The sequence below is a fragment of the Halichoerus grypus genome, chromosome 6 (assembly GCF_964656455.1).
Source record: "Halichoerus grypus chromosome 6, mHalGry1.hap1.1, whole genome shotgun sequence".
In the NCBI taxonomy this organism is placed as follows: domain Eukaryota; kingdom Metazoa; phylum Chordata; class Mammalia; order Carnivora; family Phocidae; genus Halichoerus; species Halichoerus grypus.
In genome coordinates this window covers 154,905,930-154,930,468 of record NC_135717.1, presented here as the reverse complement: position 1 = coordinate 154,930,468, position 24,539 = coordinate 154,905,930, and the positions used below count along the sequence as shown (strand labels likewise).

At 37.8% G+C, this 24,539-nt stretch overlaps 1 protein-coding gene across 1 annotated transcript in view; it reads right to left on the bottom strand.

Annotated features, from left to right (window-relative positions):
- CFAP54 (cilia and flagella associated protein 54) overlaps positions 1-24,539 on the bottom strand; it is a 291,059-nt gene that overhangs the window by 244,511 nt on the left and 22,009 nt on the right. The window contains exons 6-14 of the mRNA XM_078076438.1: positions 20,463-20,606; positions 18,709-18,822; positions 18,485-18,586; positions 13,349-13,547; positions 9,519-9,700; positions 9,270-9,435; positions 8,250-8,335; positions 2,743-2,877; positions 1,888-2,038 (exon numbers count right to left, since the gene is read on the bottom strand). Coding sequence (XP_077932564.1) covers positions 1,888-2,038; positions 2,743-2,877; positions 8,250-8,335; positions 9,270-9,435; positions 9,519-9,700; positions 13,349-13,547; positions 18,485-18,586; positions 18,709-18,822; positions 20,463-20,606 — 1,279 coding nt within the window. The remainder of the gene's footprint in view (positions 1-1,887; positions 2,039-2,742; positions 2,878-8,249; positions 8,336-9,269; positions 9,436-9,518; positions 9,701-13,348; positions 13,548-18,484; positions 18,587-18,708; positions 18,823-20,462; positions 20,607-24,539) is intronic.

Here is a 24,539-nt window from a genome sequence, read left to right as displayed (position 1 = left end):
GCTTGAAAGGGAGAGGAGGAAAAGAACTGTTACAGATTAGAAAGAGACTCAAGAAAAATGTAAGAAAGTACAATGCATGGGCTTATTTGGATCCTGATTGGAACAAGCCAACTTAGGATTTTTTTTTTTTTAAAGATTTATTTATTTATTTATTTATTTGACAGAGAGAGAGACAGCAAGAGAGGGAACACAAGCAGGGGGAGTGGGAGAGGGAGAAGCAGGCTTTCTGCAGAGCAGGGAGCCCGATGCGGGGCTCAATCCCAGGACCCTGGGATCGTGACCTGAGCCAAAGGCAGATGCCTAATGACTGAGCCACCCAGGCACCCCGCAACTTAAGATATTTTTAATATAGTCAGGGACATAGGAATTTTCCCCTAATTTTGTAAAGTATAGTAATAATGGCATTATAGTTTTGTAAAACAGAACAAAATCTTTATCTGTTACATAGACAAACCAACACACACACACACACACACACACACACACACACACATTGAGGTATTTGCTGGTGAAATGACATTATGTCTGCTTTAAAACACTCCAGAGGAAAAAATGTGTTACAGGAAGAAATGAAATAAGATTGGCAAAATGTTCATAATATTGGTACTGGATAATAGGTACAGGGTAACTTATTTCATCTCTCTCTATTTGAAATTCTGCATAATAAAAATTTTAAAAAAGGAAAAGGCATTTTAAGACAGGACATTTCAAAAAAAATAGGACTTCAGACCATTGAATGTATTAGATAGCCAGAATCCTTTAGCCAGTAGTTCTCAAACTTTGATGTGTATCAAAATCACCAGATAAACTAATAAAGACTAGAAAGGCCCAGGCTAGATGAAGTAGGATAGGATCTGGGCCTTTTTATTTTTAACAAGTTCCCAAGTGATACTGATGCCAATCAAAATTTGAGAACCATGGCTCTAAACTTCCATCTGCTAAGCCACACTCAACAACTGAGGACAGCAGAGCCAGATTAATGAATCTCTGGGAAAACAATTACTATGATAATTACTTTACTACAAAGTCCCTCAAATGTCATACACACTATGGAAGAGGGGTGAAATAGGAAAGTAAACACCCACTAACCACACCCCCACCTTACTACCTACATATGGGTTACTTTTTAAAACAGATGGTTCAAGGGTTCAACCACATGCTGAAGAAAGAAGGTCAGAGCAGAAGGTTGTCCTTTGAGAGAAGGAAACTTCTGGAAGGAGAAGAATGCTGGCAGAAAGGGACTGGGGCAGAGAGAGTAGGGAGTGGGTAGGAAATGAGAACAAAAAAGAGGAAGATAAGAGGAAAGGGAGAAAAGAAGAGGAGAAATAAAATAAGTGAAGACAACAAATTTTAAAAGGAGGGAATCAGAAGATAAGAGAAAATTAAAAAGGAGATAAAATGTAAAATACTGATCCATTCAACAGACATTTATTTAAGTTACCAGTCTGTGTGGGGCAGTGTGGTGGGTACCAAAAATATAATGGCAACCAAAACTTGTTCTCTTCCTTCAAGCAGCATACACTCTATCGGGAAATGGCAGAGGAGGAAAGGGGATAAAAAGGAGGAGTGAAAAGTAAAAAAGAAAGAATGGGGAAGAGGAAGAGAGGTGAAAGTGGTAATGAGGAATGGAGAAAGGGAGTACATGAGTGAGGGGATGACAAAATACACTTATATGCCACGGAACCATACAGCATATAACCTCTTTTTAACATTCCCTTGGTTAAACCTCTGTTATTTCTATCTCTGGTTATAAATCATCAAGGAAGCATAGTACTGAAATGCCTAGCTTCCATTCACAGTAGTTATTCTGTATTCCAATTTATACTTACACATTCATATGTGTATACGTATATTAGTAACTTCATATTTTTTCATTCATTGTATTACCTAGAGATTTTTTAAATTTTCTTCGTGGGTTTCCTAATAACTCCAATATTTCACTTAATCGCAACGTGACCTCTGCTACTACCACAACATCAATGTCTTCCATTTTATAGCAGTGAATTACTTCATTTATCTGCCACAGAAGATAAACCCACTAAAAAGAGAAAATCAATTAAAATATTACATTGTTGAGTCATATTTTTTTAAACTTAGGACTTCCTTGAAGTCATCATCTTCTAAACATATGGAAATGTTAGACAGGTAAACACCCCCTTATTAGTACATCTTAATTATAAACATCAATGATCCTAATGAATCGGTTTCTATAAACTCATAAAGAAGATTCACCTAAGCTTACAATCTGCATATCTATAGCCATAATGGAAAATTTATCATCTTTTTTTAACGTATCAGTAAAGATGATCAGTATCCTCAAAGTTCTCATTCTCCTCTCACAAAGCAGCTGTTGTGATCACTATCAAAGTCTTACAAAACAGCAAAGGGGAGGCAGGTGTTTCAGGCTCCATGCTAGGTGCCTTCAAAGCTCTCTTTCATGCCTATACCCCCAAAGCTTAGCACATAAAATTGGCCATCACACTTTGTGAACTAAAATGAGGAAACAACATTACTTTTTCACTTCATTACCTTTTCAGAGTACATGGTAAAAACCAAGCCCATGTACCCTATGTACAACACAGAAGTGCAGAGAATACACTTAGAAAAAGGCTCAGTCAGCACCACATTTAAAGAATGGTAGTTATGCAGGTAGATAAATAGGGAAAATTTAGATTTGAAGTGTGTATCACAACTTAAATTAGCAGTAATAAAAAGCAAGTGAAAGGAAACAAAAAGGAATACTTTATTAGTACTGATTTTCTGGGTGAATTTTGCATAGTCATTTCTGGGCATATTGATCCTCTGAATTCCTAATTTGCATTTCTGCCATAGGAACATTATCGTGTCCACAACGATTTCTTTATCAGGCTGAACATTCTGAAAACAAAAATGGTAAAGTAATGGTAAGAATAAGATACACATATAGATACAGCTATATAGCATTTAACATGTGCCAGGGAACATTCTAAGAGCTTTATATACCTACTGCAATGGACTGAATGTTTGTGTCTATCCAAAATTCCTGTGTTGAAATTCTAACTCCCAATGTGATAATATTGGGAGGTGGGGCCTTTAGGAGGTAATTAGACATGAGGGTGAAGGCCTCAAGAGCAAAAATAGTACTCTTATAAAAGGGACTCCAGAGTCTGTCACTTTCTTTCTGCCGAGCAATGACACAATGCAAAGACAGCCATCTTATGAACCAGGAGGTGGACCCTCACCAGGCACCAAATCTGCTGATGCCTTGATCTTGGATTTCTCAACCTCCAGAACTGTGAGAAGTAAGTGTTCCATGTTTAAGCCACCCTGTCTATGGTATTTTTGTTATGGTAGCCCATACAGACTAAGACTTATACCAATTTATTTAATCTTCATGACAACTCTATGAAGTAAGCTCTACTACTACCTTTTTAAATTTTCTGTGTTAAAATAATAAAGAATGCGGAAGGGGATGAATTGTAAGGGGAGTGGGAGTAGGGAGCTGGGAAAGGATATAAACAAGGAGGAAAGAGAGACATAAAGAAACCAAGAGAACATCACACTGTATCAATAGATACCATGAGTATAATGAATACATCTCCTCTCAAATCAGTTATTTGGCTCTTTTCAAAAGAAAACTATAACTAGGGACGCCTGGGTGGCTCAGTTGGTTAAGCCACTGCCTTCGGCTCAGGTCATGATCCTGGAGTCCCAGAATCGAGTCCTGTATCGGGCTCCCTGCTCAACAGGGAGTCTGCTTCTCCCTCTGACCTTCCCCCCTCTCTGTGCTCTCTCTCTCTCTCATTCTCTCTCTCAAATAAATAAGTAAAATCTTAAAAAAAAAAAGAAAAATATAACTCATTATATCTGAACTAGAAAGATAATGAGTTTATGATTAAAATATACCAAACCTTGAACTCCTTTGGGGCAGCTCTAAGACTTAATTTGCATATGTAGTACCTTGTATGGGACCATAACAGAGATCAATAAATGTTTATTGAATTGAATTGAATGAACTAAGACATACACGATTTTTTTTTAAAGCCGGTAGTAAAAATTCCTTGCCCTGGGGCACCTGGGTAGCTCAGTCAATTGGGTGTCCCACCCTTGGTCTCAGCTCAGGTCTTGATCTCAGGGTTGTGAGTTCAAGCCCTGCACTGGGTTCCACACTGGGAACGTGGAGCCTATTTAAAAAAAAAAAAAAATCGAGACGAACCATGAGAGACTATGGACTCTGAGAAACAAACTGAGGGTTCTAGAGGGGAGGGGAGTGGGGGGATGGGTTAGCCTGGTGATGGGTATTAAAGAGGGCACATATTGAATGGAGCAGTGGGTGTTATACGCAAACAATGAATCATGGAACACTACATCAAAAACTAATGATATAATGTATGGTGATTAACATAACATAATAAAATTTTTTAAAAATCTGGCTAGAAGCTATACGGGATTAACAGCACAGCTCTGGGCTATTAAAGTGGACCAGAATGGCTTTCTGACACTGAAGAAATTAAAAGTATGGGAAAGGGTAGCCTCTTCCTCCAGAGGGCATTGTTTGGCCTCAGAGATTCAGAGAAAGCAATTGAAGTTAGATTTTTGCATCTGGTCATAGGGGCAATGTTACTAGAAGAAGAAATTATAAATAAGTGTAGAAGAAGGTATAAATAAGTTTTGGTCTTTTCATACAGTGGAATACCATGCAACAAAAATGAACAATATACAACCACTTGCAACAATAAGGAGGACTCTTACAAACAATATCAACTGAAAGAAGCAAGATGCTGAAAGTATGCATAAATCTCCCTTGACTTATAAATTGAAAATACCATAAATCAAAAATGCATTTAATCTACTGAACATCATAGCGTAGACTTACCTACCTTAAACATGCTCAGAACACTTACATTAGCCTATGGTAGGACAAAGGTCCCTAACACAAAGCCTACTTTATAATGAAGTGTTAACTATCTCATGTAATTTATTGAATACTGTGCTGAAAGTGAAAACCAGAATAGTTATGTGTCTGTCATTTCCCCTCATGATTCTGTAGCTGATTGGGAATCATGGTTGCTGCTGCCCAGCATCATGAGAGAGTATCATACTGCATATTGCCAGCCAGGGAAAAGATCAAAGATCACAATTTAAAGTATGCTTTCTACTGAATGTGTATTGCTTGTGCACCATTGTAAAATGGAAAAATCTTAGGTTGAATCATTGTAAGACAGGGACCATCCGTATTTTCTGTATCCAATTACATACAACACAAAAAAACAGGCAAAACTAGCCCAATGACTAAAAAGTCAGGACAGTGAGTACCCATGGTAGGGTCAGTGACTGGAAGGGAGCACAGGGGGAGCTACTCGGTGCTGGTCATGTTCTATTTCTTGAACTGGATGTGTTTCATTTATGAAAACTCACTGAGCTATACACTAGTAAAATGTTTGTCATTATATATATTATTCATCAATACAAAGGTTTAAAAAAAAAGTAAGATTCAAGGGGTGCCTGGGTGGCTCACTTGGTTAAGCATCAGACTCTTGATTTTGGCTCAGGCCATGATCTCAGGGTCATGACATCGAGCCGCCAGTCGGGCTCTGTGCTCAGTGTGGAGTCTGCTTGTCCCTCTCCCTATGCTCCTCCCCCTGCTCATCCTCTCTCTCTCTTTTGAATAAATAACTGAATAAAATCTTTAAAAAAAAACACAAACAAAAAGTAAGATTCAAAGTACTGAATTTCTAAATATTTCTGTTTTGGAATATAAACATATATCATGTATCAGATAACATTATAAAAAAGATATGTCAAGTGCCTGGGTGGCGCAATGGGTTAAGCCTGCAACTCTTGATTTTGGCTCAGGTCATGATCTCAGGGTCATGAGATCACCCGCATTGGGCTCTGCACTCAACGTGGAGTTGGCTTGGGACTCTCTCTCCCTCTCCTCTGGCCCCTCCTCCAACCTCTCTAAAATAAATAAATAAATAAATAAATAAACCTTTAAAAAAAAGATATGTCAATGCTTCTGAACTAATCTTTTAAAATTTAGATTATTAAATAAATTATAAAAATAAACAAAATCAAAGCTCATAGGTATTGATTGCTGACAATCAACCTCAAAGGTGGCCAAGAGCATGGGCACAGGACAGAAATGGGACCAGCTTCAGGAACAGCAGAAAAGCTCTCTGTATTGGGTTGGACATAGAAGGGACATGAGCACACCCTATCCTTTCCTCTAAAGAATATTTAAACTTCTTGTCCTGAGTTTCCCCAACTGGTCCTTTATACCTGGATTTAGCAACTGAACTCAAGAACAGAGATCCTCAAGAGGAAACCTTGTCTACTAGGCCTTGAAAAAACAAGTCTAAGGATGACAGATTGGACATCTTGGTAGATCTGGAACATAACTACATCTGATTCCTAGACTGCTAATAGCTCATGATCATTACTAGTTTCTGGAACTATACCTCAATGAAAATATTATGCTTGGAAAACTTGTCCGAAGTTCATCATTAAAATACTTATTTGTAAAAAAAATAAAAATCCTTGCCCTTTTCAGCCTTGATTATAATTTTTTGGTTTAACCCCAAAAAACAAATAATCCAGTTAAGAAATGGACAGAAGACATGAATAGACATTTTTCCAAAGAAGACATACAAATGACCAACAAACACATGAAAGATGCTCAACATCACTCATCACTCAACATCAGGGACATATAAATAAAAACCACAGTCAGACACCACCACACACCAGTCAGAATGGCCAGAATTAACAACACTGAAACAACAGATGTTGGCGAGGATGCAGAGAAAGGGGAACCCTCTTACACTGATGGTGGAAATGCAAGCTGGTGCAGCCACTCTGGAAAACAGTATGGAGGTTCCTCAAAAATTAAAAATAGAGCTACCCTATGACCCAGCAATTGCACTACTAGGTATTTACCCCAAAGGATAAAAAAATACTGATTCTAAGGGGCACGTGCACCCTAATGTTTACAGCAGCATTATCAACAATAACCAAACTATGGAAAGAGCCCAAATGTCCATCAACAGATGAATGGATAAAGAAGATGTGGTATATATACACAATGGAATATTACTTAGCCACAAAAAAGAAGGAAATCTTGCCATTTGCAATGACATGGATAGAGTGAGGTGTATTATGCTAAGTGAAATAAGTCAACCAGAGAAAGACAAATACCACGTGACTTCACTTATATGTGGAATTTAAGAAACAAAACAGGTGAACATAGGGGAAAGAAGGGGAAAAAAAGGAGAGAGGGACAAATCATAAGAGAGTCTCAACTATGGAGAACAAACTGAGGGTTGATGGAGGGGAGGAGTGTGGGGGATGGGCTAAATGGGTGATGGGTATTAAGGAGGGCACTTATTGTGATGAACGCTGGATGTTATCTGTAAGGGATGAATCACTAAATTCTAGTCCAGAAACCAATATTACACTATATGTTAACTAACTAGAATTTAAATAAAAACTTGAAACAAAAAAAAAACCTTTTGTTTAGCTCTCCTACTATAATCATTATATTTGCAATCAAATACCTTTCTGACAAAAATTAAATACCTGTCACAAGTATTTAATAAACCCAGAAGAAATAAAAAACATTTTACCAGTGGAACTTCTCAAGTCCCTTACTGTGGTTTCACTTCCCTGAACAAAAGTTAATACAATGCTCTATCACTGTGGTTTTCAAATTTTTTTTAGAATAGTAAAGCCAAATTTTCAAATGAAATTCTATCTCAACAATTGTATATAAAACTAATAAAAACATGTTAGGGTGTTATACCCAAAGCTGAGCTCCTGAGGGAACTTCGGCAAAGCCCTGGGGAGCCCTGTAATTCAGTTTTGACACCAGTGCTGTTCTAGTTACTTAAACATTCATACCCACAAATCATCATCTCTAATGGCCATTGTGTGCAAAGTGACTCCAAATAATAACTAAGTGCTATATTCATGGACTGGAAAGCGGTATTTCATTAAGAATGTTAACTCTAATTGAAACGACTGCCTCATTTCCTTCATTATTAGAAATATAGCTAGCACAGGAATTTTCCAAAAAGGAACAAAAGGAGTTATTATCAAAACAGACTTAAAATCAGAAGTCAGGTTATGACTCAACCTCTTATTTAATGATTAAACAATATAGAATTTTGGCAAGGTGCAATTCCCGTGATATTTTAAATCTGGCTTTAAATTAGCTATAATAACCTCCTTCAACACTATCACCAAGTATTCAAAAAAGCAATTAATTTCACCTGGGGAGAAGCACAGACACAAGAGTACAAAGTTGCTGCCAAATGGAAAATGTCTTCTGAATATCCGTAAGTCTTCAAACAAGAATCTAATTCATAAAGTAGAGAAAAATGAAACAAAAAAAAATCAATTACAAATTTTCAAGTAGAAAAGGCATAGAAACACAGAAATTCTACAAAATGACATAAATGGTACCTGGACAAATATCATGTCACTAAGATATTTCTATATGAAAACTAATCTAAGTGGGCTCTAATGCAATTAAAATAGACTATTACCATTAATCTGCAATCTGTATGCCAACTACATCCAAAATAGAATTGAAAAGGCTTATAATACTAAAACACATGTAAAACATGGCAGTTGAAATAAAAATAACAAAAATATCTATTCAGAAACCACTAGAAAAAATATATGTATCATTGCTTGGTACAAATTATTTACTGCAATTGAACAGCCAGGAAATGCCTTAAGAACATTATAAAACATAAAAAAACATGGGATTAAATCATTCTTGTCAGTCTAAAATTAGAGGTTGCAGATTTTCAGTTATATGTACAATAACTTTTAAGACTTAAAATGTTGGAATGAAAAACTGCCACTACTGAAAAAAGATGGGAGACCACCAAATCTTCCCTTGCCAAAGGGAACTGATGGCTTTTGATTGACGGCTGTGCTGGTCTCTCACTTACCAACAAGGTAGCAGCTAAGTACAGCCTTACTCACCTCCTCAAAATCATCACACAGAATAAAACCCAGCATCCTTACAAGGTCTAGGAGCCTGCAGGACCTGGCACCCAGCTATTTCTCTGCCCACATTTCCTACCACATTCTCAAATTCCACCAGCACCACCAGCTCACTCTAGCCACATGTGCCTCCTTGTCATTCCTTTGACAACCAAGCACACTTGGTCTTTGCACGTCCTGTCTCCTCTGCCTTGAACATTCTTGCTCACTTTGCCTAGAGAGTATATTTTATCAGATGAAATTTTAAGTTTTCAAAAAGGCAAATAAATACTCACCACGAAAAGCAATTTTCTTAACATAAATTTGAGCTGATTGTCCTTCTTTGTAATTTTCCATGGGAAAGACCAAACCTTTGTTTCTCTTTACGTTGATTAAAGGTTCTATTGCAACAAGGAGAATTAAATCCTTTTCTGCTTTCTTTGACTCTGGATCATCCTGCCTCTAAGAGAAGTATATCCCACAAGTTAATAATTCAAAGCCATCTTAACAAAACAAAAACAAATTATTGGTTTTGTATATCTTACCTGGAGAAAATCAATAAGCTGCCCAGCTAAAGATTCAAATAAACTCCATTCCTCATAAGTAAAAGCTAACTTTACAAATTTCACAGCAGCATCTATAGAAATAACATTTTTTCCTTTTACAGTAAGTTGCAAAAGAGATGTTTGTGGAAAATCAAGCATTCCATCTGCACCGGTATTTGACACTAGAAAACGAAAAAGAGAGGTCTGAATGTCATTCATGCAAAGAAATATTTACTAAATATTAACTAACAGATACTGCTAGGCACAAGAGAAACAATGGAAAAGAAGCAAATACAATCCCTGCCTTCACAGAGCTTATACTCTAACGGGGAAACAAGAAATCTTAGCAGGGAAATACAGGGTGCTGTGGGGACAAATAAGAAGGGCATCGAACATGGGTTTGAGGTAAGAGAGTGGTCAAGGACGTCCAGCCAGAGGAAGGAACATAGAATCCCAAACACAGAGAATTAGCAAGAGTTAACTAGTCCAATAGGTAGCTAGATATTACAAACTGAAAGCTCAGGAAACAGGGCTATAATAGGGATACAGCTTTAGAGTCACCATTATATATCCACAGTAAACAACAGAAGCAGCCATGGGCAATGTACAGCTGCCTAGGACAGGAGAATTAGGAACCCCAACACGTAAGAGAAGGGTAGAGGGAGAAAAGGCTGCAAAGAAGAGTGTTTAGAAAGGAGTATTCAACAGTAACAAATACTAGAGTGTAAAGGAAGAAAAGCACTGAGAAGGGACCCTTGGATTGAACAAAAAGGAAGTTGTCCATGACATTCTCCGTGGAGTAAAAAAACACATGTATAGTCACCTCGTTTATGGCAAAAGGATACTACAGTCAATGGGGAAAGGAAGGTCTCTTCAATAAATGGTGTTGTGTCAACTAGATGTTATATGGAAATAAGTAAACCTTGATCTCTACCTCATACCAACAAAAACAAAATCGAGACCTAATGTGAGAGGTAAAATAATAAAGCTTCTAAAAGAAAACATTGGAATATATCTTTATGACATTACAGTACAGAGATTTCTTAAACATGACACAAAAATGGTTAACTATAAAGGCTATACTGATAGACTGGAATACATTAAAATTAAGAATTCCTGTTCCTTAACAGCTATAATTGAGAATGAAAAGGCAAGCCACCAAGTGGGAAAAGATATTTGCAATATATATATATTCAACAAAGAACTTATATCCAGAATCTATAAAGAATTCTGACAAACCAATAAGAAAAAAGCAAATAGCCCAATAGAAAAATGGGCAAAAGATGGTTCACAAACTGGCCCCCTTCCACGGAGGGCAAGGAGAGACTAAAGAAGAGGCAGACCACTCCAGATTGGTAGGTGGTAATTTTAATAAAGCAAAGGAACTTACATATAAGGCTTGTCTATATAGTTTCCCCAGAAGATTTAACTGGGTTCAGTCACGTATACCATCCACCTGGTCTCAACAACACCTTATTCTCAACAACACCTTATTCTCACAAGGCTACATCCTTGAAACCACTGCTAGTACAAGAATAGTAGGTAGGACATACACACCAAGGACAGGGTGGGGTGGGAGATGGGGAGTATAAGGAGCCTCCAAATGCCTGGGTCCAGCTCAAGAATTAACTGGTAGTCATATCCTCTTGATGACCTCCTCCAACAAATCTGAACAGGCGCTTTGCAAAATAGGATATCCAAATGGTGAAGAAATATATGAAAAAGTGCCCAACTTCACTAGTCATCAGAGAAATGCACATTAAATCCATAATACTACTGAACTTGCTGAATTCATACCAGAATGGACAAATGAAAAAGACAAATAAATCTAAGGGTCCAAATTTGGAGCAATTAGAACTCTCATAAAATGCTGCTGGTGGTATAATTGGTAACAAAAATAAATAAATAAATAAACCATTTTGGAAACCAGTATCCACTACAGCAAAACACACACACACTCTATGCTGTATCAATTCCACACCAAAAGATATGCATAGCAGATGATGTTCTCTTTCAGCAATTTACAAAACAAGCAGACCAAAAACATCAGTAGGAATAGAGAAGACTTAACTGCATGATTTACAAACTTCACCTAATCAACATATATATAAAGCAATGTACCCAACAATGAAAGAACATATAGTCTTTTCAAGTATATACAGACTATTTACCAAAATTGACAATTTAGGCCATAAACCACACCTCAACAATTTCAACAACTTCAAAGAATATCAAATAGAATATGCTTTCTGGCCACAATATAAGTAAGCTAGAGATCAATACAAAAAAACAATTAGCATATCTCCATGCTTTTTGACTCATGACACGGTATCAAAAAAAAAAAAAAAAAGCACAGTGGGCATTTGAAAATATTCTTAACTAAATGATAATGAAGGTATGATAAATCAAAACTTCAGGTTTTGCATTTAGAGACAAATGCCTTAATATGCATATGTTAAATAAGGATAAATCCTAAAACATCAATGATCTAAGCTTCCAAGTCAATAAATTTTTAAAAATCAGCAAAGTAAATCCAAGAGAGTAGAATAAGAGAAACAATAAAGAACAGAAACTAATAATATGGAAAACAAATATACAATAGAGAGGATAAACACAAATATTGCTCATGGAAAAAGACTAATGAAATTGGTAGACTCCTGAAGAAACTAATGAAATGAGAGAAAAAGGCAAGGTGACCACTACTAGGTATGAAAAAGAGGAGCCCAGACACCTACAGATCTTATAAAGAAGATTAAGAAGATCATAATGAGATATTATAAACAATTTTATGAAAATTCAAAAATATTGGATCAAAAAATCAAATTTTTTCAAGTCCTATTTACCAAACTGATAGATCTTTTTAATGAAAAGAAAGCCTAAATCATTTTATATCTACGAGAAATTTTTAATCCATAGTTAAAAACCTTTCCACAAAGAAAACTCCAGGTCCAAATGCCTTCACCAGTAAATTCAATCAAACATGTAGGAAGAAATAACATCAACCTGACACAAAATCTTTCAGATAAGAGAGAAAGAGAGTGCACTTCTTAACTCTTTATATGAGGTCAATATGACCTTGAAAGCAAAACCTAAAAAGGACATTACAAGAAAGGAAAATGTCTCATGAACAGAGAAGCAATATAATAAACATTAGCAAACAAAATCAAATAATATATCAAAAGGATAATCCTCACCTCCACATTAGACTTATTTCAAAAATATAGGGTGGTTAAAAATTAGATAAGCAATCAATGTAATTTACCACCTTAATAGAAATAAACTAGAAATCCATTCAATCAACTCAATAAATCCAGAAAAGGCTTTTGATGAAATTCAACAACTATTCAGAATTAAAAACAAACAAACGAAACTCACCAAACCAAGAATAAAAGAAACTTCCTTAATATGGAAAAAAGGTATCTAAAAAAATCCTTCAGCAAACATCAAAATTAATGGTAAAATGTCGAAAGCTTTCCATGTGAGATCATAAATGAGACAAGGATATCTGCTATCACCACTTCCATTTCATGTTTTATTAGAGATCCTATCCAGTGCAATAAGCCAAGAAATGCAAGAAAGAAGAAATTAAAAGATTAAGAATTGGAAAGAAAGAAATACAATAGTCATTATTCACAGGTTAAGATGATAATATACCTAAGCAAATCCAAAAGAAAATCTCATAAATTATTTAAATTATCAGTTGAGTTTAACAAGATTGCTGAATTTAAGATAAAAAAAATTGGGTATCAGTTTCTTATATGTGGAATACCATACTAAAATTTTTGTTTTTCATGTTCTACCATAATATATTATTTTAACAAATTATTTACTTATTAAAAGTTCTTTTCCTGCCATAAACAGTTCTGAGACAACATCACGAACTTCTACTTCATCTGTAACAATGGGTCCAGTTTGTAGTGTGCGCCTATTTGAATCAGAAAGAGCTTCTAAGACAGCCAGAAACCGGGATGCGGTGCTGTCAAACATCTCATCCAACAGCCGCTCTGTGACGGTACGTGGCCATGGCAACTGGAATAAAAACAAAAACAAAAACCACAGTCCACTTCTTTAAAGTTCTACAATGTTTAATATTATAAGCAAAGAGAAGTAAGGCATGCTTCATTAATGCTAAGAGAGTGGCTGGCCTATCAATGAGATGGTTACTTTTACGGTGTTCATTTTTGAGGTGTTTCTCCAGACTCCATTAAAGTTTATGTCATGACACCATTACATTTAAGACTGCTATTTCTTTATGTTCATGTTTCCGAGGCAGCATTAAAAGGCTGTTTATTACCGTCTTTTTATTAGGGCAACATCAATCTCCATATGCTTTGTGTTACCTTAATTACAGCCTTCAGGAACTGATACTCAAACTTTGGTTGCCTAGGAATCTCTCAGGAGTGCTTTTTTTTTTTTAAGATTTTATTTATTTATTCATGAGAGAGAGGCAGAGGGAGAAGCAGGCTCCCCAAGGAGCACGGAGCCCGATGCAGGACTCAATCCCAGGACCCCGGGATCATGACCTGAGCCGAAGGCAGACTATTAACCATCTGAGCCACCCAGGCGCCCCTCAGGAGTGCTTTTTAGATTCACAGACCAAATCTTGAGATTCAGTGGGTCTAGATGGGGCACTTTTCATAAGCACCACAGGAAATTCTAATGCAGAAGGTCCTTAAACCCAAATTTGAAACAATATTTCACAGTATAAAAAGCTGGTCTTGTGGTAGTTAACGAAAGAAGAACTGACTAGCTGTATAGTAATATGCTAATGACTGTTAGAGCCCTATATGAATTCCCAGCCACTCTGCTTTGTATCATCCCGGAATGATTTCCCCTCCTGCCTATGACTTGCCTCTACACTATTCTTCTGACAACTGATCTGTTCTCTGTATTTAGATTACCAGTAAGTAAGAGAAGTAGCTCTGGTCAGCTTTTCTAGAATCCATGTCCAGTTAGAAGATACCCATCATATTCCCCATGATTCCCCTGCTTCTCTCCTCTTCTTGGGGCAAAGTCAGAAAGACAGAAAAACATAAACAGGGTTAAAACTGCTTTGGACTATTTCTCCTCAAACATCAACTTCTCTACTCATTAGCTTCTATGACTTTTTCAATCCATAGGTTAACTGAGAGGTTAAAAACCTCAATAAACTTGAACTTCATGCCCTAGCCTTTTACAAACAGAGGTTAAGGTTTCTTCTAAGATTTTTACTGTAGGTTAAAACAGAGCTTTTAAAAAATTATACTTAAAAGCATAATAAACTTTCTAATAATTAGAAGTATTCAAAATGAAATTATAAAAACCAAAGATTATAAATTGTTTTTAGAAATACCATAGAAAAACTAGCAAAAAGTGAAATAGAATATTTATCAGAGCTGTAGATGAATACCAAGTAAAACATTTTAAAATATAAATATTTAAAAGGTCCATAAAAAAGATTTAAGGCAATAAAAAAACAATGGGTTGCCAAGCATGACAAGCAAATTATTAATATCTACAAAAACGAGTTCATTTAAGTATATTTTAAAAATTAAAATCTCTAGTAGATAAATGGTCAAAAACTGTGGAAGATAAAATCCACAGAAGGAAATAAAAAGAGTAAAAACAAATATAAGTGAAAGTTGGATCAAAGAAATAGTTAAAATGACAAGCCATTTTATAAAAACTGAATGATTAAAAAAATAAAGAGGGATGCCTGGGTGGCTCAGTCAGTTAAGCATCTGACTCTTGATTTAGGCTGAGCTCATGATCTCAGGGTCGTGGGATCGAGCCCCGAGTCGGGCTCTGCGCTCAGTGCAGAGTCTGCCCTAGATTCTCTCTCTCCCTCTCTCCTGCCCCTCCCACCGTGTGCGCTCTCTCTCTCTCTCTCTCTTTCTCTCTCAAATAAATAAATAAAAATCTTTTTAAAAAAATAATAGCAAAATGATAACTAGCAGTGAAATTGGTACCTGCGGGCTGCACCTGGCATAGCTATTTCAGAAATCGATTTGGGAATATATATCAGGAGAAATAAAAGTGCTTGTATCCTTTGATTCAAATCCCACACCTTGAATTTTGTCCACAGGAAATTAAAAAAATAGCACATGGAAGCTGTTGATTACTTCAATATTTAGAATAACAAAGAACTGGAAACAACTAAAATTTTAAATAGTAATAAAAATATTTGACAAGTTCCGGTACAAATACTGCATAGAGTATGTTAGACCATCTTTAAAAACATCAGGTTGGATGAGAAGCTAAATGACATGATCCAGATAGTCTGTTCGACTTCTAAATACTATGGTTTCTATGACATCTACTCCATGAGATGTATTATGTTAATCTCCAACATAATATACCTAGCCCAGTCAAGCTTAATTTCTCACTTTGGTTGCTCCTGCTTCCAAGCTATGACTGTGCTCTTGTCCTGTACTTAGAATGTTTTATCCTCTCCTCCCGATCCACTCAAATCCTGCTCATTATTCCAAGGCCATTCAAAAAGACAGAACTGCGACTTTGCTTTTCTATATTCCACCATACTTGTAACCACAGTAGGCATTTGATACATTCTGTTAAATGAATGAATAAAAATAAATAATAGTAATAGCTAATATTCCTGAGGACCTACTGCATGCCAGAAACATTCTAAGGGCTTTACGTGTAATTCATTTAATCTCTACCATTATTTCCTTCTTAATACTCATCACAAACTATAATTACTATACTTATTTATCATGTAATTTCTCCACTAGAATGTAACTCCTATCCATCTTGTTCATATAGCAGGTACTTTAAAAATATTTATTGAATGAATCACTAAACAGTCAGTCATTAGGAGTATGGCTTATTAGTCCTTTAAGGGAATCCTTTGAAAGTCAAAATGATTAACTGTGAGTTCACAATGGACTTACAAATTCATAAATGTTTTATAAAATAGATTTAACGCATATTGAAGTTATTTTCTTTTGCAGACACATAATAAAATTATTTCATACATATAAAGCAGAACATTCTGCAAAGTATGTCAAGGTAATATACTATGACTTTATAAAAAGGGTATGTTGACTATTCCCTATAGAAACTACTAACTAAACAATTATAACTTTTTTCTAAAAAGATATACCACCAGACTTTTCCATAAGATAATTATCTTAAAGGAAACCAGAAATAGATGTGTTTTTAATGTAATGTTATCTGGAATTTGAAACGCTTCTCTTTGCAAATATATTTAATTTTTATTGAAGGATGATTATAAAGCATAATGATATGCTAATTAATGACAGTCTTGCAGTTTTGGATACTTAAATTTGGTTTGCTCAGAGAAAAAAAAAAATTGCTAGCCAGAAAAAAAAAACCTACCCCTTGCTCTCTTACAAATGCTATAGAGCATTACTACTCAACAGTACCAGATGCGGGGGTGCCTGGGCGGCTCAGTCATTAAGTGTCTGCCTTTGGCTCAGGTCATGATCCCAGGGTCCTGGGATTGAGTCCCACATTGGGCTCCCTGCTCAGCGGGGGGCCTACTTGTCCCTCTCCCACTCCCCCTGCTGTGTTCCCTCTCTTGCTGTGTCTCTCTGTCAAATAAATTAAAAAAAAAACAATACCAGGTGCAGGCAGTTCCACAGCTCATCCAAGGAATTACCTATGATTGGGCAAGTCACCACCCCCACTGATTATCCACCACTGGTCAGTAAGGGATATGATTTTAAAAGGATGTATGAAATGTACCTCTGGGCTCAGCAGCCAACATACCATAGTCAAACTAAGAAGCAATAGAAAACTACCAGGCCCACATAATTTTTGTATTTAGATATTATGATTTATTTTAGAGAAAAGAAAAATAACTTCTCTGAAATGTTATAAGAAGAAATGCACGAAGAGAGCAGCAGTTATCGGAGTAATGAGAAAGCACTGGACCAGAGTCCTGCGGCTGCCTTTGTGACCTTTGAGGCCATAATTTAAATACTCTGGGCTTTATGTTCCCATATGTAATAGGGCAGGACTGGACCAGACGATTTCTTAAATTTCTTCCAGGTTCTGAAATTCTGCTACTCTCCTGTCCAAAACCGCTCATCTTCCCCTTCACTTTCATTTTTGGTCCCTACCAAGAAGTTCACAGAAAAATTTACAGCCATCTAGGATAGTCAGGGAAAGCTTCAAAATAAAAACAGAACTGGGCCTTCAGGGATACTGAGATTCAGAAAGGCAAGGGCAAGACAGCGGGAGGACAGGGCAGGGGGGAGAAAGGGTAGAGGACCCCAGAAGGCATAACTATGTCCCAGTCCTCCTCCCTGACAGCCCTTAGTGCTGCTGACCACACACGCCTGTCGCCAGGACAGCCGTACGACGAGTCTTGACCTGTGAGAAGAGACTGCGCTCCCTCCCATGCTGGGCGTTATCGCCTGCGCACAATTCTCCAGAGCTTTCTCCAACGCCCTACGGCAGGACAACCAGCAACTTTCAAAATGAGGCCTTCCCCTCACCCTGACCCTTAGCAGAGCCCCCTGTGAACTGTCGTAGCCATCATGTCAGTGGGAAATAAAGGGTGTTTTAAGCCACTGAGGTATGGCGGTTGTTTCGCCTCAGTGTAGCCTAGTTCCTGAACACTCCCAAGGGTGAGGTCTGAAGCTGAGGAGAGAAGGTGCCTCTCCCTTCTCTCCAACCTCAAAGCCCACTAAGCTAACACCAAGCACTCAAAGACACAGGCCTCCGTGGCACCACTCCAAGTCCGCCTTTGAACCTTTCCCAGGCTCTTCTTCTTCATCTTGCCCTTTAAAGTTACAAAACTGGGATTGTGGGAAGGTACAAAACTTTAAGAAAGGGATGGAGTGAGGCTGTGTCCAAAGTGGGAAGGCATTCCTCTATTTGCCACTGGTGCCGAGAACGGGGGCAGGAGTTAATACGAGTGACCAGGCTTCAGAGATGGGAGGTACAACACAAATACACCGCAGAAAGAATCTGACAAGAGAAGACACTCTTAGACTTACAGTTTGAGCTTCCCTCAGGTTAACTCTTATCTTTGGTCTAAAGAAACTTTTGTTTTTTCTTCTAGATTCAAATACTCCTCTCTTGAAGATCATCACTGCCATCTGTCTCAGAAAAAGAATTATATATGAGGTAACAGTGGGATGCACTTCTCAACCACTAATATTAAGTACTTACTCAACTATATAGTGCAGTAAATTTATTTTATTTCATGAAACTTTTATACCTTTATTGTGGCCTCTCTATAATGTCTTCTGGATTCTTCCTGTGATTGTGAGGAACTCATTAATTCCAGTTGCCTTAACTCATCAATTTTAGCTAACGCACGCCGAGCAAATGCCTGTATGCGATTAAAATAAATTTAATTCATAATAAGTGAGAGTATAGTGATTAAAAATGTATCAAGACAGCATGTTTTATTCTTCCAGATATTTGATTTAATTGGTGAATTAAACTCTAGGTTGATGCTAACTCCTTATAACACTATAACTATCCCATCGATCATTTCCTACAAGCATCCCAAAATTCTGCAGGTCTAAAGTTAATAAGCTGTCAGATATGCTAACTTTATGAATCAAGAAAATCAAAAAAGTAAGAAAAGCCAAATTCTGTAGCTTCATATAGATGATCGCTTCTCTGGTATCACATACACACACGTACACGGCACACACACTCCTCCTCAAAATACTGACTTTCTTACTAACGCATCCTGTACTATCTAGTTAACTGTTCACTTTGTCCACTAAATTGTGAGGTCCTCATAGGGTCTTATTTATTTTTGTATCTCTAGTACCCAGCATATAGGAAGTATTTACTAATACGTGGACAAAAAAGAAGGAAGGAAGGAAGGAAGGAAGGATGGAAGGAAGGAAAGAAGGAAGGAAGGAGACCCGCTTATTTAATCAAATCACCATTATTATGATTCTCTACAGTTCAATTTATGTCATTTATCCTACCATTTCTTTGAAATATTTCATCTATAATTTATAATTTTTCATGAAGATGCTTCTAGACATAATAACATACATGAAGGGTTAAATTTTCCAATAAGGAAGAATTCCAATAGGAATCAAATAGTCCAAACTGTGTATATGTTCCCTTCCCTGACAATTTTAATAGCTACAGAAACATATCACCACTAGTACACTCTAACTGTACATGCATGGTGAATAGTTTCTAGAATGTACCCCGGGCTAGAAAATGTACCCCTCAAGGGCTGCAATAGGCTATTCAGGATGAGCCACTACCACCCAACCCTTCAGAATTAGTTTGGGCGGGAAACATTAAATGTAAAGAAGCCGCTAACCGGCCTGATGGTTGTGAACAGGATACGAAAAGAAGATTTGTACAGCTGTGATGGCTCTGTCCTGCACAGGACTTCCAGCCAAGAGGCTGAGTGAGGGCTGCAATCCAGCCCCCCCTGCACTCAGCAGACCATGCACTCTGCGCAGGCCTGAAGGAAGGGGTGCCTGCTTCTGATTCTCACCAAGCCCTCACCCACTGACAAGCCAGCTACCACGTACTGGCTTACCTAACGGCTAAGTTACATTTCAAGTATTCGGTCTAAGAGACACACAGGAAAAGAAGAAAAACAAGAAATCGGGCGTATTAAACAAATGGCAGCTGGAAGCAGAGAAAAGCAAGACAAATGGACTGTAGGGAGACTGGAAGGAAAGTGACTTGCATACAAGCATCCAATGAGGAAGGTAAGATATCCGAAATCTTGTTCAGAAAAGGGGCAGAGGAGGCAGAAGTGAACGGAGAAGAAAGGAGACAGCAGAATGTAGAACAAGAGATCAACAGAATGGAGAAGCCAAGCACATTTCTGCAAATAAACCCTGGGACTTGTGTGTTGTCCCAGTGCGATTCTTTAGGTTTTGTTTGTCTGTTTGTGTTTGTGTTGCTGGGCATCTGAAGAAGAAAATGCTGAATAACTTGTATTTTTAAATACTGGAATCCTGAGCGTGGAAGGCGGCCCACCTCTCCGTGAATGCCAGCCTGGCAGTCATAGTAGCCCTGGCAGACAGCAGTGTAAAGGGTAGCTCTCCACGTCAAGTACCGGACCGACAGGAGGGGGACCGAGAACTCCATACACGTGCTGGCCCACAGGAGGTACTCCAAGGCCTGAGGGAGAAAGAGCACACGCGAATGTATTTCCATTTTAAGCTATCAGTGACGATTTCTATCTAATATAACCAAATTATAAGTCGTGAGCACAAGTTGCTGACTGCTTAAACCAAAAATACCATAGATAGTAAGTCAAGAGAACACAAGCATTTAAAAAGTAAAGGAATAATTTCAAGAACTCGAAATCTCAAGTTAGTGATTTTAGAATGTCTTCCTTCTTAGCGCCTAACGTGCTCTGAACTCAGCTGGTTTTTATTAATACCTGTCAAGTGTCCACAGCAGTGTAGGAGGTAATTTACATTATGTTTCTATACCTACATATCTCCGTTACATCCAATGCCATTAATATGCTCACATGGGTGTGATTCCAAAGCTAGACTGTAATCTCTTTGAAAACAAGAATGGCACTTTGTTATTACATCATCAGCACCTGAAAGAGTACCAGGCACACAGTAGATAACCCCAAGTGCTATTAAATGAATTCAGTGGACAAACTTAAAGTCAGCAGAATCAACACAGGAGAGCTAACAAGTCTTTGAGTCTCTCAAGAAAATAATGATAATAAATTTGGACAACAGAATAAAGTCCTTCTCCCAATAACAAATTCGGCCCTCAATAATTGAGGAAGTAATTAAGGAAAAATATGTAATAGTCAACTGTTGAAAAGGCAAATCATCAAAATGATCCAGGAGCTTCATATGCATAAAGCAAACCCACCAAACTGACATAGCATTTAATAGTAAAAATAGATAAAACACCGATAACATTCAAACCCTATTACCATCTCTGGAGCCTTCAAAGACAGTACATACAACACATGTGCAAGCATCTCAGCTTTCTCATCTAAGAGAAAGAAACCTGAAAGGCCAGAATTCTCCACTGTCTAGTCAGTTTTGATTCCGGAGGAAAAGAGAGTGCTGGAAGTAGAGCAGGGTTTGACACAGAACTGTAATATTCCTTGCTATCCACTAAGCTCATCCCACCAGAATGTAAAGTCACTTAGGAAAGGGACCTTGTCTGTCTTGCTCACCACCATATCCCCATCTCCTAAAACTATCTGGCATGTAATGGTAAATATTACATAAATATGTGTTGACTGACTGACCTTCATCAAAAAGCTCCAGTTAATGGTGCTAAATATGGAACTATGTCAAGTAATCATAGACTCAAAGGGCTAAAAGTCAATCTAATTTCATCCCCACCAATATCACTGGCACCACCACCAGATGTCTTATACCTTCCCCTGTCCAAGAGTTCTCACCTCTAGTAACAAGGAACATACCACCAGAAGACAATTCTAAAACATGAAAAGTGCTTCCTTAATCTGAAATGAAATCCGCCTGGATATACCTCCAGTGCACTGGTCCTAGTTATGCCTTCTGGAATAACACAAAACCATCCCAAGCCCACTTGCAACTTAACAGCCTTCCAAGAATCAGAAAACACCTATGCATCTCCCCCATCTCTCTCTCTCCAGGATAAACATCCCTGGGCACTTTTTAGATCTCCTAGGACTGCACTTCCCTGCTCCATCATGGTTAGTCTCCCGTGGTTTTGCTCCAGGCTGCCAAAGTCCTTTTCCACAGTAAAATGAAATTTTCAGTCCCTGGTTCTGGACACTACATCTCTACTAAGTGGGCCCAGGGTTGCTTTATTGCTGTTGTTGTGGTTGTGTTGTTGTTGTTTGCTAAACTTGCCACGCTGTGAACTGAGGTGGAATTAACAGTCATCCAAACGAGTTTTCTCACATTTGTCGCACAAAAATCCTATCGTGGATTTTTGCATATGTACTGTTGTGGTTTATGGGGGTATGGGATCAAACCATGTATAAATTTTCCCCCTTTAAATTCACAATCTTTTCAAAACTCCTTGGGATCCCTGATATTAAAAATTTCATATTTCAAAATAAAAATAGCTTTAGTCACCAATTGCTCACATTACATTTGGGTTCATATTCAGACTTAGAATAAAAGACCCCGATCACATATTTTAGTGCCAGAGGGACCTTAAAAGTAACCCAATCTAACTCCAAGAGGCTAAACTGCTTGTAAGGAACAGAGCTGGGGCTGGAATTCAGGTCTTTGGACTCCCAAGTATAGCAGCGTTCCTTCCACAATATGGGGCAGCCCTGACAAAGGGGGAGTTCTGAAAACCCATCATTCCACTTAGGGTTCTGAAAAACTGTCAGGTTTAAAGATAAAAAAGCCATTTCTAAAAAAAAAAAAAAAAAAAAAAAAAAATCTTAATTTGTAGCCTTTTTTTCTTGCCCCTAAAAGCTCGGAAGAAGAATTTATATTAATAAAAAAAAAGTTGATGGGATTTCACTGAACTGTTCTCTTTATAAGGGAAAAAAATTTTTGAAAGACCCAGTTATAAGAGTCCAGCAAGAACATGGCTCAGGTGTTGAACAGGAAAAACACACGCGATTCATCATCTCAGCCACAGGATGGCGCTGCAGCACCATTTATGTCCTCTTGGACCCTTGGCTGAAAACAACACTGAGAGGCATTTCAAAGTTTGGATTTGAAGTTTACGTAAAGGTACGTGGAATAATTTGACAATAATTGTTCAAACCACAAAATTTTACTAAACTATTTCAGTTCTATAGTAAAATGTAGAAGTCAACTTTTTTTTTTTAATGAATAGATTCTACCGTATTTCTCTAATGTTTGCTGAGTTCACCCTACTACAGTTTTAAATGCCTCAGAAGAAATTACAGATTAAACCATAAGTGAAAGGGAAGTTGTCATATGTCTTTAGGAAACGAGGCTTCAGAAATCTGGCCTCCCTCCATTCCCTAAGGTTATGCGGGTGACCTGTCTGAGCACGAAGGTCTAAATGTTTCGCATCTGGGGAAAAGTCCCTGGTCAGTCCTGGTCTTCAGGACATCTTCAGGAATACAGAGTCATGTTGAAAACTATTAACCCTCCTACATGGCTCCTCCATTCGAGTAGGTGGGCCAAGATAGGATGGGTCATGACAGGACTGAATTTAGTCAACAGGCATGCATTACTCTCACGTCGTTGAGAAGCAGTACAGTTACAGTATAGCATTGGCCTCCGCTACACCTCTCTGTGAGACATTGAGCCTCAGCCTCCTCATCTTTTTTTTTTTAATTTTTTTTTTTTAAGATTTTATTTATTTATTTGAGAGAGAGAATGAGAGACAGAGAGCACGAGAGGGAAGAGGGTCAGAGGGAGAAGCAGACCCCCCGCTGAGCAGGGAGCCCGACGTGGGACTCGATCCCGGGACTCCAGGATCATGACCTGAGCCGAAGGCAGTCGCTTAACCAACTGAGCCACGCAGGCGCCCAGCAGCCTCCTCATCTTTAAGATGAAGGTAGTAATAGCACCTTTCTCAAAGTGGTGGTATGAGGATTAAATGAGATAATATGTGAAGAAAGTGCTTAGCAGCATACCTGATAAATGGCAGGCATTCATTTGACAAATGATGATGATGATGAGATGCACACCTCATAAGGCTATACTGAGCATTATATATGCAAAGCCCTTCACGTAATACCTAACACATAGTAGGGATTCAATAATAATAACAAATGGTAGCCATACTGTCCAGATCCTGTAGGAACGGGAGCTTAGATGGCTCTAGGATGACACCAGGAAAAGCCTGGGGATCCCATGTCTGTTTCTCTTTCTGCTGTATGCTACGACAGACTCAAATTCTAAAACTGCTCACACTCAGAAGTGCTCAGATGTGGCTGGACCTCCAAGGGCTTGTCCCCATTAAATGGACCCATCAAGTTCATTTATAGCCTCAGCTCAGGAATCAACTCGCCAGCTGAGGGCTTAGGAATTTCTGGGTGAAATTTATTAATTTCCGTGAAATGTATTATAGTGAACAAACTGAAAGAATCTCATTCCAATCTTCAAGTGCCAACTGTACAACCACCCACCACCCCAAATTCTTGCA